Source organism: Petaurus breviceps, unplaced genomic scaffold, assembly GCF_028583685.1.
Source record: "Petaurus breviceps papuanus isolate PSGF00001 unplaced genomic scaffold, PetGlider_PUasm1.0 90466, whole genome shotgun sequence".
Classification (NCBI taxonomy): Eukaryota; Metazoa; Chordata; class Mammalia; order Diprotodontia; family Petauridae; genus Petaurus; species Petaurus breviceps.
The window spans coordinates 890,606-903,510 of record NW_027187260.1 but is presented as its reverse complement, the minus strand read 5'-3'; the positions used below and the strand labels follow the sequence as shown (position 1 = coordinate 903,510).

Here is a 12,905-nt window from a genome sequence, read left to right as displayed (position 1 = left end):
TGTCATTTACTGCATTCATCTAAATCGTTATTATTTTCTTTCATAGAGTTCCAGAATTCCATGCAAATCTCTTTCTAACTCCCAACAGATTGGAATTTTCTAAGAAAATTCAGGAAGTGATAAATAATTTTGAAAAATCTCTAAGTATGTTTATATTCTAAATAATCTATTTAGAGCAATATGTGTATTTGGTAGTATGGTCTCAAAATTCTTCTGTTTGATCCTTCCATAATGCATGAAGGAAAAAGCTAAGAAATAATGTACAGCAGGTGATCAAAAATATAAGCATGAATATATGGGGTTTTGGAGGGCATGCTACAATTTCTTGTTTTCCTCCTAGAAATATCCTGTTTCTATTAATGGCCCCACCATCTTTCTAGTTAGCCAGGTTTGTAACTTCAGATATGTCCTTGACCCTTCTGCTCCTTCATCCCCATATAGCCAATCAGTGGTCAAATCTTATTAATTATATCTCCATGATATGTCTCATATCCCTTCCCTTCTTTCCAATCATATGGTCACCCTCATTCAGGTACTTGCTTGTTGTCTCTTGCCTAAAATACTGTAAAAACTCACTAATTTGACAGAATATGGGAAAGACAACTAATGTATAATGAAGGTAGAAAGAGAGGTTGGGGCCCAGTTGTGAAGGGCTTTAAAAGCTAAACAAAAGTGTTTACATTTTATCTTAAAGGCAATATTGATTGAGTAGGGAAATGACATGGTCAGAGCTGCTCCTAAGGAAAATTACTTAACATTGTGTAAGATGAACTGGAGAGATACTTGACATAGGAAGATCAATTAGAACAGAAGTGTCAAACTCCCTAACAGGGAGACAAGCAGCCTGGAAAAACTCTGCAAAACTCCCATATGAGGCACACTAGATTAAAATGTAATTGGGAAATATTAACTAAATAAATAAAAGCACAATATCAATGATGCTAATTTGTGTTTTTCTAAATCAATAAGTGGTGAGCAATGATCCATTTCTATTTGAGTCTGACACCTAAAAGCTAAACATACTAGCTTTAAAAAATAAATTTGTATTGATTTCTTTTTGTATAGCCTAAATTTCCTTCTGAATCCTTCCCCCTCACCATTCCTAGACAGACATCCCATATAATAAAGAATATTTTTATCATCACTTTAGCTTATTTATGCCCACACTCTCTCTCTCTCTCTCTCTCTCTCTCTCTCTCTCTCTCTCTCTCTCTCTCTCTCTCTCTCTCTATCTATCTTCCCCTTTTAAATGTCATGATAATTATATAATTCTCAATATTGAGAGGTATCAGCTTCCCATATAGGGATGTAAACAGTTTGCTCTTAATAAATAACAAGTTGTTTGTTTGTGTGTGTGTGTGTGTGTGTGTGTGTGTGTTTTCCCTGTTTACCTTTTTATGTCTTTCTTGAGTCTTGTATTTGGAGATCAATTTTCCATTGAGCTCTGACTTTTTCATCAGGAAGGTCTGGAAGCCCCTTAATTCATTGAATGACCATCTCCTTGCCTTAAAGTTTATGCTCAGTTTTGCTGGATAGTTGATCCTTGGTTGTAGTTTGAGCTCTTTTGCCTTAAAAAATATCATATTCCAATCCCTCTAATCTTTCAATGTAGAAACTTTAGGTAATGTGTGATTCTGACTGTAGTTCTTCAATATTTGAATTGTTTCTTTCTGACTGCTTGCAGTATTTTCTCCTTGATCTAATAATTCTGGAATTTAGCTACAATATTTCTTGGAGTTTTCAATGTGGGATCTCTTTCAGGAGGTGTCCAGTGAATTCTTTCAATAACTATTTTATCCTCTGGTTCTAGGACCTCAGGGCAGTTTTCCTTTATGATTTCTTGGAAGATGTTGTCCAGGCTCTTTTTTCATCATGCTTTCCAGTAGATGAATAATTCTTAGATTATCTCTCCTGGATCTGTTCTCCTGGTCAGTTGTTTTTCCAATAAGATATTTTACATTTTCTTCTCATTTTTCATTCTTTAGGTTTTATTTGACTAATTCTTGATGCCTCATAGAGTCATTAGCTTCAGTTTGACTGATTCTAATTATTAGTGAATTATTTTTCCTCAGTTAATTTTTGAAGTTCCTTTTCCATATGTACAGATTTTATTTTTAGGGAATTATTTTCTCCAGTTAGATTTTGAACCTATTTTACCATTTCACAAATTTTACTTTTTAAGGAGCTATTTTCTTTAGTGAATTTTTTTTTCTATTTTGGCAATTGTAATAATTGGTCAATTTATCATCTACCTCTCTAATTTGGACTTTAAAATCCTTCTTGAGCTCTTCCAAGAATGCTTTTTGGGCTTGAGACCAGTTCATATTCACTTTTGAGGCTTCAGATGTGGGTATAGAGTCAATGCTCCCCCCTTATGAATTTGGCTTTTCTCACTTGCTATAGTAGGAGTCAATCGTTTTTGTTTCTCCATTGGCTTTTTCTATTGTTGTCTCATGGGCCATACAAATATGGGCAGCAAGTGTAAGTTTGCCAACCCCTGCTTTATCATGTAGTTTGAGGTCTGGAAGTGTGTGATAGTAATGGCAATTAAAGATTCCCTTGTATTGGCTTGGTTTTCAAATTGATTGTGTTAAAACCCAGAGCTTGTTAATCCCACCTGTGGGATGGACTTGTTGATGTGAAAAGAAAGTCCTGAACTGGGAGGAGCTGGTGACGTAGATTTGGAGAGACAACAGAGAGGCGGAAGATCTTTTTTGGAAGCAGCACCTCGTGGAGAGAGAGAGACTAAGAGAATTGCTGGTGGCCGCTTTGAATTGCCCTGGACTTTTGAGACCTGCCCCCTGAACTGCCAAGGACTGAGGAGACATGGCTGTTTTGCTGGTACTTTGTCTGTCTGTTTTGATGTTATTTTGCCAGATTTGTCCACTGGTGAAAGACAGTCCTTTTGTTGAAGAAGTCCTGGAACCTGGCTGTTCACTAAGAAGCCCTGAGACTGTCCTGCAGACAGAGAGTCAATACTGTCCACTGGTGAAGGACAGTGCTGTTGTTGCAGGGGTCTGGGAGCCTTTCTGTTGGTTCAGAAGCCCTGAAGAAGGATTTTCTTGTTGTATGTTTACAGAAATCCTGGGAGAGGGCTTTGCTAATGTGTTCAGGGGTTCTAGGACTGTTCTATAGACAGAGGATAAATTCATGAAGGGATTGGCAATGTATCTTATGGCCTTGCTAAGCCTTGTCTCCCCAGGAACTAAGATTGCTGAGAACTTGCCTTGTGTCAAGATGAAGAAAAGACCTCCATTTGGGTATTAAGTGCTGTGTTTAAACTTGATGTAACTCTGGGGTAGATTCAATTGTGATCCAGGGGTGGGGAACTTTTGACCTTATGTTTGGAAACTAATCTCCATTTGAGAAGAGGGACTTTGTGGTGGACTAAATTAAGGTATAGCCTAGGGGTGGAGAAGTATTTAGAACAGAGACTTTGTAATTGATTGAATGATTGGAAGGTCCTGGGGTGGGGTAGTACTTGGAGATTATTTAATCATGCTTAGTAAATGCTGTATTTGGAATGATGTCATGTTTTGATCTTCTCTGTTCTTGGTTTGTCACTGAATAAAATGGAGAGCACCTATGCTGGTATTCTGAACCTTGGGAAGTTGCCTTTCCTTGGCATTACATTACAAAGTGCTAGTTTCCCATCCCCCTCCCCCCAGTTGTACCTTTGAAAATTATTTCTTTTTATGTTCTAGATATTTTTTTCTACAAATGAATTTTGTTTTATCAAGTTATGTAAATATCCCTTTGAAAGGCTTGCTCAGTATAATTATAGCATTAAAACTGTAATTAATTTTGGCAACATCATGATTTTTATTAAATTGACACAACTCAGCCATGAACACCAAATATTACTACAGCTATTTAAATTGTTTAAGAGATTCAAGTCTCTCCCTGTTGCAGTAAGCAGAAACTTGAATCAGGTAGATCAACCAGCAACAAATCCCTGAGTATTGAATCTATTTTAAATCCTCATCTCCCATTACAAATTCTGTGTGTATGTATCCCCATGGAAGTGTTCTTCTGGACAACTCCCTTCTACCACTGAAAAGATTTCCCATGTTTTAATCCTTCTTCATCACCTCATTCATTATACTGTAGCTCCTCTAATTGCTGAATTTATTTTTCCTTCATTGTTTACCATTGACTCAATTAGGGAATATCCATGAATGTGCTGGTAAATTTTTCACCACCAGTCCTCAGGGGGGAAAAATACACTTTTAAATTTAAAATGCATTGTTATAATTTTCTAGATAATCAACAAGATGACAAATCAAGCTCTGCTTTATAACACTTGCAAATTTCCAAAGTATAAATACTCACACTGAAATTTTAAGAATTGCTTCTCTCAATCAGCTTTGAGCTGGATCCATGTAGTAGCAAGCACCCTAGCATACCCAGGGTGGCTGCCAACACAGGTTCTTAGATCTGCTTTTCTAAAGGAAAACAACTTAAAATGGGTTAACAATCTTGCTTTAATTAAACATCTGTCATTTACTTAGTTCAGGGGGAAAAGGTCAGCACCCCAAACTTCAGAGAATACAAACAAGTTACAAGCAGAAGTTACAAGAAGTCAGAGAAACAGATCAAGCAGACAGGCTTCCAACTGTCTGACCATTACATCCATACCTAGTTACAGTTACCAGAGAGGGAAAGACAAACATCTAGGTTTTCAAAGCTGGGGGACTCGACAGCTGCCCAGAGTCTCGTCTGGTCAAATCACACAACACTTCTCAAAGTGAGCCCCAAAGCAAAACCTCACATCAGGGTATATATAGCCTTCTCCTGGATCAGAGAATGTCACAGCCCTCTTGACCCACTGTCCAATCACAAAGTAAAAACAAGTTTCCTGCCACAGGTTCCATGAGACCACATTCAGCCTATTAGAGGGCAGAGTATATTTCCAAATCTGGGAAGGTTCTCAGAGTCACTTAAGCCTATCAAAGGGCCTAGGGGCAGGAAATATCTTAAATTCCCATTCCCATAATACTCCAGCACACCACATAATTTGCTCTAGCTTCTCCCTGTCTTCTGCCCTTTCATGCTCCAACTCATTCCTCAGTTCATTTCCACAAACTACATTAATTCATCAGTTATGTATGACTTTAAGGTTTAGTCCACAGTGTTCCAGGCCTGTTCAATCACTGTTATTTTTATTTTGGTGGTTTTATTTATTTACCATGTATGATTTTTTTTGTTTGAGGTGTTTTCAAGTCAAGTCCTTTGATCACATTTGTTTGAATTAGATATAGAACAAGTCATTTATTCCTACACAGAGTGAAAAGCCAAAGAAGAGTCACACTGTACCTTCACAGAATGATTTAAACAGGATGCAGAAAATTAACATGTCAACAATTATAATCTACTAGGAGGCTAATTGTTAAACCTCTTCAAAGCAAAAGACAGTTTGAAAGGCAGCAAATTAGCTATTTCACATTTCACTATGGCTCATCCAATTCCCAGTACCAGTTTGCCATTGGATACCGATGGATCTCATATCTTCTCTGCTTTTCAGTCACTTGCATAAGTATGAAATTGTAGTGGGTTACATAAAATTGTCTACAAAAGCATGCCTTTTTTCCCTTTGGTATTTATCAATGATATTCTTGAAGAAATCTCACAAAGATTATATAGAGATACAGTAGTAGGCATATGGATCAATATGATGTCCTTTTAATGACCATTTTTGTAATAATGTGCTTTTTTCTTAATCATTTAATATCTTTTCCTTTTAAAAAGTCTTGAAGATTGATCCTTCAATGTTTCTAAAATTGGATTGCCTCGGGCACAGATTTTATCTATGTATCATTGATTGAGTCAAGCTACTCTTTCTATCTTCTTGGTCTTCATTTCCACTTCTTTGGCCTATTGGGGACCCAATAGTCAAAGACTAAATCCAATGATTGAACTGGGAGCAATGAAGAAAATAATTTGTTACAGAAACATTTTGCCCATCTCTGCCATTTTTTAGTTCTTTATTGTTCCTTTAATTTCATCTATGCATGTTGTTGGGACAGTAGTAACACTCAAACGAATCTGTATTCTCATTGATTCAGATCCCAGTACATCTGCAACCTATACAACTCTTATCCTTATCATCCTAAAAGTTCATTACACTGAAATGATCTGAAGCCCTTCTTTACTTTTCCCCCAAATTACAAAGAAACCAGTGGATCACTCTTGGCACCACTTACAAACATCTTTCACTGTCTCTATGTAACCAGCCAATCTTTTTTTGACATACAATTCTTTGATTTTTGTTATTGTTCATCTTTAAGAAATAATAATAATTTCCACATAGATATTATACATATGCACATGTGTGTTTGTGTGTGTGTGGTTCTGGAAAGAAAATCTAGATTCAAGTCTCTGACGCATACTGACTGTGTGACCTGGGGTCATTTCCTTAAGTTCTCAGTGCTTGAGACAACTCTGTAACACTATAAATTTTAGGGAATTTGTTGACCTGTATTGGGATAGGGAGTTTGTTTTTTGATTTGGTGTTTGTTTTTTCCCTGTGAGTTCCTTATGCCAGTGAAATTATGGACTTATCCATAGAGTTTATATTGTACCCTAGTGGTCGCCCTTGCCAAGTTTTTTCCACTTGGTAAGGGTATAGGGTATTTGCTGGTTGAATCAATTTCTGATTTCTTGTGACTCATCATTATGGCAATTGTTTTATATTTATAAAAGTCTATAAGAAATAGCGACGGTTCATGTTGTTTTCTTTTCCTTTATTCCTCATGTCTCCATCAATAGCTCATTTGTTTAGTTCAAGTTGAAGCTGTTTCATTGAATATTTTCCCTCATCTTAATCCTTTCATATTTGGTGTTCAGTTTAGTCTTGCACAGGAAACTGACTTGGAAATAGCTTCTAGGTGGCTTCATGGATAGACTGCTGAGCCTGAAGTAAGGAAGACTTACAGCCTCAAATATTTACTGGTTGTGTGACCTTGGGCAAGTCACAACCTCTGTTTGCCTCAGTTTCTTCAACCATAAAATAGGAATGATGATCAAATGAGATAATATTTGTAAAGCACTTAGTGTAATGTTTGTGCTATATAAATGCTAACTGCTATTATAATTACAATTGTGATTAATATTATTATTATTACATGACTCCCACATTTAACTAGGCATTTTTGATTGTCCAGTAGTCAATTATTTTGTCTGTACATGTGACATAGTTTCCACCTTATAATATCTTAGTCCCTTGAACTTTTTCTGAAACAGGTATTTGTGAAATATTAAGCATGAATATTCTGTATAATATGTGGCATTTCCCTAACTTAAAAAAAAATTTTTTTTGCCTTTTTTTTCCCAGAGGGCAATTGGGGTCAAGTGACTTGCCCAAGGTCACATGGTTAGTTTTTTTGTGTGTTAAGTGTCTGAGGCCGGATTTGAACTCAGGTCCTCCTGACTCCAGGGCCAGTGCTCTATTCACTGTGCCACCTAGCCACCCCTTCCCTAACTTTTAAAATTTTTTAATCTGAACCATATCTCTCAACATATTTTCTCTATCTTCCTATTTTTAATTAATATCCTTGTGTATTAATATAGTGTCAAATTGACCTTCTGAGACCTCTTCAGGTTATCAGATTTTTTTTCTGCCTTTTCATGCTAAGTGGTATTAGCACAGAAGTACTGCCCTTTTCATATGTAACAATGTAGTATGAAAAGGGCAGAAAAAGTATTTTCATACAAAGAAAAAAATTAAATCAATTGGTAGAATATGACTGCTACTAACTCTCTCATAGATGAACATTTTGGTGCCTTAAAGAAATAGGAAAAGAACTTTGATTTTACTTTTTAAATTTATAAAATATGTGTATGAATAAACAGTTGTCAAAGGGGATTTGAACAGCTTAGGACAGAAAACAAACTGTGGCATAAATAGACAAATCACCTTGTCAAAGACACAGAATGATGCCTTGTTTCTTTGTAAACATTTTGATGTTTTGGGGGTAACAGAGAAAAAACATTTTTTTTATTAAAAGTGGAAAAAATGTGAATACTAAGACACCATTTCACAGGCAAAGATAAGATATGGTACTGTGCTGCAGACTTAGAGCTACAGGACATTGTAATTTTTCAACTCATTTACATAAAAGTTTTTAAGACTTAATAGGGTAAAATGAGAAGGAAGAAGGGAAAAAAAGAGAAAGAAACAGAAACAAAAATATCCTAAACCTAGGTCTTCTTGTCTCTAAGGGTGACTCTTCTGTTCACTATGTTATAATAGATTTTAGACAATGATGTGCATAAAGACATAGCACTTTTTATTAAATTTGCAGATGTCATAAAGTTAGACGATAAAGATAATACACATGATTATTGTCATTTATTAAATAGTTAGTATCTCAAGATACTTTGACAGGCTGTACAGTGTTGGACTGAATCTAATAAAATACAAGGAAATAAGGGCAAATATTTAGTCTTAGTTGGGCTCAAAGATTGAACTTCACAAATATAAAATGGGGAGGTATAGTTAGGTAGCAGTTCATCTGAAAAGTATCTTTGTATTTTAGTAGATTATAAGATCACTATGGATCTACAATATAATGTGGCAGTAAAAAAAATTATATCAGGCTACAGTAAGAGTATCATGATATTCAAGAATAAGGAAATGGGAGCACTATATTATCTTCTGAATTCTTCTGAAATATAATGTTCAATTCTGGCAGCCACATTTTAGGAAGGACACTGATAAATGTGGGGGTATCTTGTGGGTGGTGATCAGAATGGCAAACAGATTTGATCTCATTCTATATGAGAATTGGTTAAGAAAATTGGGGCTATTGACCTGAAGAAGAAAAGGCGTTGTAACTATATTTAAATTCTCCAAAGGCTGTCCTGTGGCAGAGAAGACCTTCCAACTTTTAACATTCTATGATTCTGTGATATGTGCTTTAGGTGTAGGAAAAGTATACAAAATTTAATCCAGGTCTTTTCTCCTTGAAAAAGAAAATAGAATGAAAGCAGTCAGCAGCAGTGAATTGTCTACACTAAAAAGGGTTGAACAAAAGCAGAAATTCTCTAAGATGACCCTAAGAGAAAAGGGCAAGTGTTTATCTTGTCCAATCCACTTTAGTATTGGAGAGTTATAGAGAAGATGGGAAAAAAAGTAAAGCACAATGTTCTGACATTCTAGTGATCATCCTTTCAATATTTCACTAAGATAGATTTCTTCTAATGGCACTCGGGAGTTTCATAGATGTCACTAGCCTTCTTAGAATTTTATTATTACAGACAAACCAGCAATGAAATATGTATGGATATCAGTTCTTATGATCACTATTCTTTCTTCTCTCTTTTCTTTCTGACTTTCTTTTGTCTTCATTTCCCAAATTGATTTGCTCCCTTGTGAACACTCATCCCATACTGATTCCTTTTTTTTTTTTAATTCAGATTTTGGCTTTTCTTACTCTATAGAAATAGTGTCAAGCTCGGAAATGCAGGCTACTGAACTGTTCATTAGGATACCTGTGAGCCACATGTTGACTTGGGAAACCACATGTTAATATTATCTGTGTTCTATCATATTTTGATTTTGTTAAGTATTTTCTGATTATATTTCAGTTTGGTTTGGGCAGTCCTCAAGAGTGCTGTGGGCTTTGTGCAACCCATAGGCCAACACCTCTGTTCTAGAATTAGTAGAAAATCTTAAGTTTCTGAAGAAAATTATCTGCTCATGTGGCTTAAACAATTATCTTTGCAGATGTTTCCAACCCTGAATTTTTCACAGTTTCATGTCTATTGCTGCCTGTAGGCTCAAGCAGCACCTGAAAATTAACATTTAAAACCTACGAAATTCAGAAGAAAGAGAATTTGATGAGCTGTGTATTTTGACATTAGCAGATGTTGGCTAGAAATAAAAGCCAATGTTGATTTTTAAAAATTAAGGAAAAGTCAGGGTCAGAAATAACATCTATAAAAGGCATAGTTTAAACTACATGAACAGATAAACTCCCCTAGAACCCAAGGAGTCCAAGGGTGAGAAGGTCAGAGAGCAAAAGGCAGAGCCTTGGGGAAAAAACTGAATATAAGGAGCCACTGGGTTGTTTTTTCTTTTGAGTATTTACAAGGGACAAAGTTAATCAGTGTGAAATAGATTAATCATTCCTGAAACAGAAAACAATGTGTTTATCACTAACATTGACTTTACTATCCTCTGAGTTGCAGAGGATTAAAACTATGTTCATTTTCTCTCCCTTTTTCTTCATCTCTAGCAAAGATTCAAAAAGTTCTAATATTTCTATACTAACTCAGATCTTCCTGTTTTCAAAGTTACTGCCCTTTTTCAGGCTCCAATCACCTCATAGCCCGGCCCCTAATACAGTAACCCACTAGCTGGTCTTCTTTTCTCTAGCCTCACTCTTCTTACCCCTGCCTAATACATCCTATACCAAGTTACTCCAGAATTTTTCCTTGAACACTGTTTTAGTGTGTCATTCCCTTACCCAAGGACTTCTTCAACTCCTTTTCCCCCTTATCAAATACATTTGTATTTTATACAAACATTGAAGACCCTCCATCAATATCATACCATCTCTTATTTCATCAACTTTATTTCTTAATTGCTGTAGATGCAATGAGTAGGATTTAAGAGTTATAGATGGGACTGCTGAAATGGACCTAAAATACTAATTTTTTTTATCATATTTTTAGCTCATTTTATTCCTTTCAGTCAAGATCATCGTCTGTTTATTTTTGTCTTTGATCCAATGACTACAAAAATACCTAGTGAACAAGAATTGGAGAAACAGAAAAGACTGTCAAAATGGCCAGATTACTCTGTTCTGTTTGAAATGGATCCTGCCTACCAAAGCAATGTAAGTTTAATAACAAATCTCAAAATAAGATCTGAATCAGTAAAGTAAATATCCAAATCTAGTACCAAGCCCAGAGTCAGGAAGACCTGAGTTCAAATCTGACCTCAGATACTATGTGTGTGATCCTTGGCAAGTCATTTAATCTCTATTGCCTCAGTTTCCCCATACGTAAAATGGGAATAAAAGCACCTACCTCCCAGAATTATTGTGAGAATCAACTGAGATAATATTTGCAAAACAAAGTGCCAGGCACATAGTAAGTGCTATGCAAATGATAGCAAGTTAGCTATCATTGACAGTGGCAGCATCAATCATCATCTTTAATTCTGCCATTCTGGGAAGAGTGATATAAAGAAGAAATGTCAGTCTTGAATTTTTCAGAGACTCCTATCTTTTTTTCCCACACCATTTTGGAAACATAGAACTAATTTAGCCTAATGATATTTAGTCTTGAATTTAGCTTAATGAAACTGACTTTCCAAAGTGAATAAATAATTTAATTTTAATACAATGTTTTTTACTACAACTTCCTCAATGTTCATTGTAATTCCTAATTAACTATTAATAATTTATTTGCAGATTGTGAACCTTCTGACCATTATTGGTAATTCAATGGCACGAGTTGAAAGTTATAGTCACCAGTTTCTTCAGTTTTGTACCATGGTAGAACAAGCAAAAACAATGGCATATAAAATATCAACATTACAAGAACAATTAACCTCAAGTGATTTTAAAGATATCTTGGATGTGTACACAGACTACTTTAGAGATGTTGTCTATATGCCTATTGAGAAACGCATTAATATTATCAAGGTTGTGAGTGTTGAATATCAGTCAAGCTGCTTACCATATATTGAAAATGTCATTAAAATGAGCCATACATTGTTGGAGTCCATGATTCAAGAAAAGAATATGAGCCTCTTTGCAGTAAGTAGTTTGCTAATGTTCTTTACAAATGTGGTTATATTATATGTGTGTGTGTATATGTATATACATGATGATCAGCATTTCTAGAAAATGTTCCCCTGTAGGGACAGCTATCTTTTAGACTTAAACTTTTGCTATTTCCATTACTCCACAAAGAATACTATTGTCCCTGACTGTGTGGTCATTCTTTAGGCAATGTAAACCTTATGCCCAGGGGTCCTCATGACAGTAAAGGCACAGGTGTCCTTTAAAGGATTTTCTGGATTTCTTGGTTTATAGCTACTTCCTAGAAAACCTAGGACAGTGTATGTAGGGTATTCTCTAAGATGCTGAGACCAACTTCCAACTTGTAAGCATGTAGTTTTCTATATAATAGAAGAACCCCATGACTAGGTTGCACACATAGAAATCTATGCAAACAAGGAGGAAAGAATGGGGAGGGAGCAATTGTTGAACCTCATTTTCATCTGATCTGGTCAACAGAGGATAGAATACACACAAAGCTGGGTGAAATACATTTCACTAAACATGGGAAAAAAGAGGGACTAGAAGGAGGAGAAAGGAAACAATAATAGAATATATTCAGGGAAAGATTAGCACTAAGGAAAAACAAAAACTCCAACCTTGGAGGATAGCTCCCAAAGAGTAGTTAGGAAGGAAAGGAGGATGGAAAGAAGGAAGGGAGGGAGTGAGGGAGGTAGAGTGGGTGATTGGGTGTTGGACAAAGGAAAAAGAAGAGGGTCATGGGAGCAGTAAAATATTGTATTAGGCATAGAGCACTGGTGCTAAGCTTATTCCTTCTTTCTCACCACCGCTTCTTTTTAATGAAGGAGCAAAGAAGCAAAGAAAAGAAAAATTATGAGTATGGGATGGCAGAAAATAGATAATTGGAATTCATAATTGTAGATGGAATGAACTCACCCTTAAAATGGAACACAATAGCAGAATGAATTCTTGTTTATAAGAAACATGCCTGAAACATAATGATTCATGCAGAGTTATAATGAGGAGCTGTCTATCATGCTTCTGCTTAAGTCAAAAAGGCATGAGTAGCAATCATGATCTGTCAGGGTGACAGAGAGAGAGAGGTGAGAGAGAGAGAGAAAGAGAGAGAGAGAGAGAGAGAGAGAGAGAGAG

The 12,905-nt window shown here is 35.8% G+C and overlaps 1 protein-coding gene across 1 annotated transcript in view; it reads left to right on the top strand.

Moving 5' to 3' along the window:
• The window catches only part of DNAH14 (dynein axonemal heavy chain 14), a 412,217-nt gene that overhangs the window by 79,937 nt on the left and 319,375 nt on the right, over positions 1–12,905 (top strand). The window contains exons 16-18 of the mRNA XM_069062634.1: positions 47–144; positions 10,678–10,841; positions 11,421–11,768. Of these exons, the coding sequence (XP_068918735.1) occupies positions 47–144; positions 10,678–10,841; positions 11,421–11,768 (610 nt within the window). The remainder of the gene's footprint in view (positions 1–46; positions 145–10,677; positions 10,842–11,420; positions 11,769–12,905) is intronic.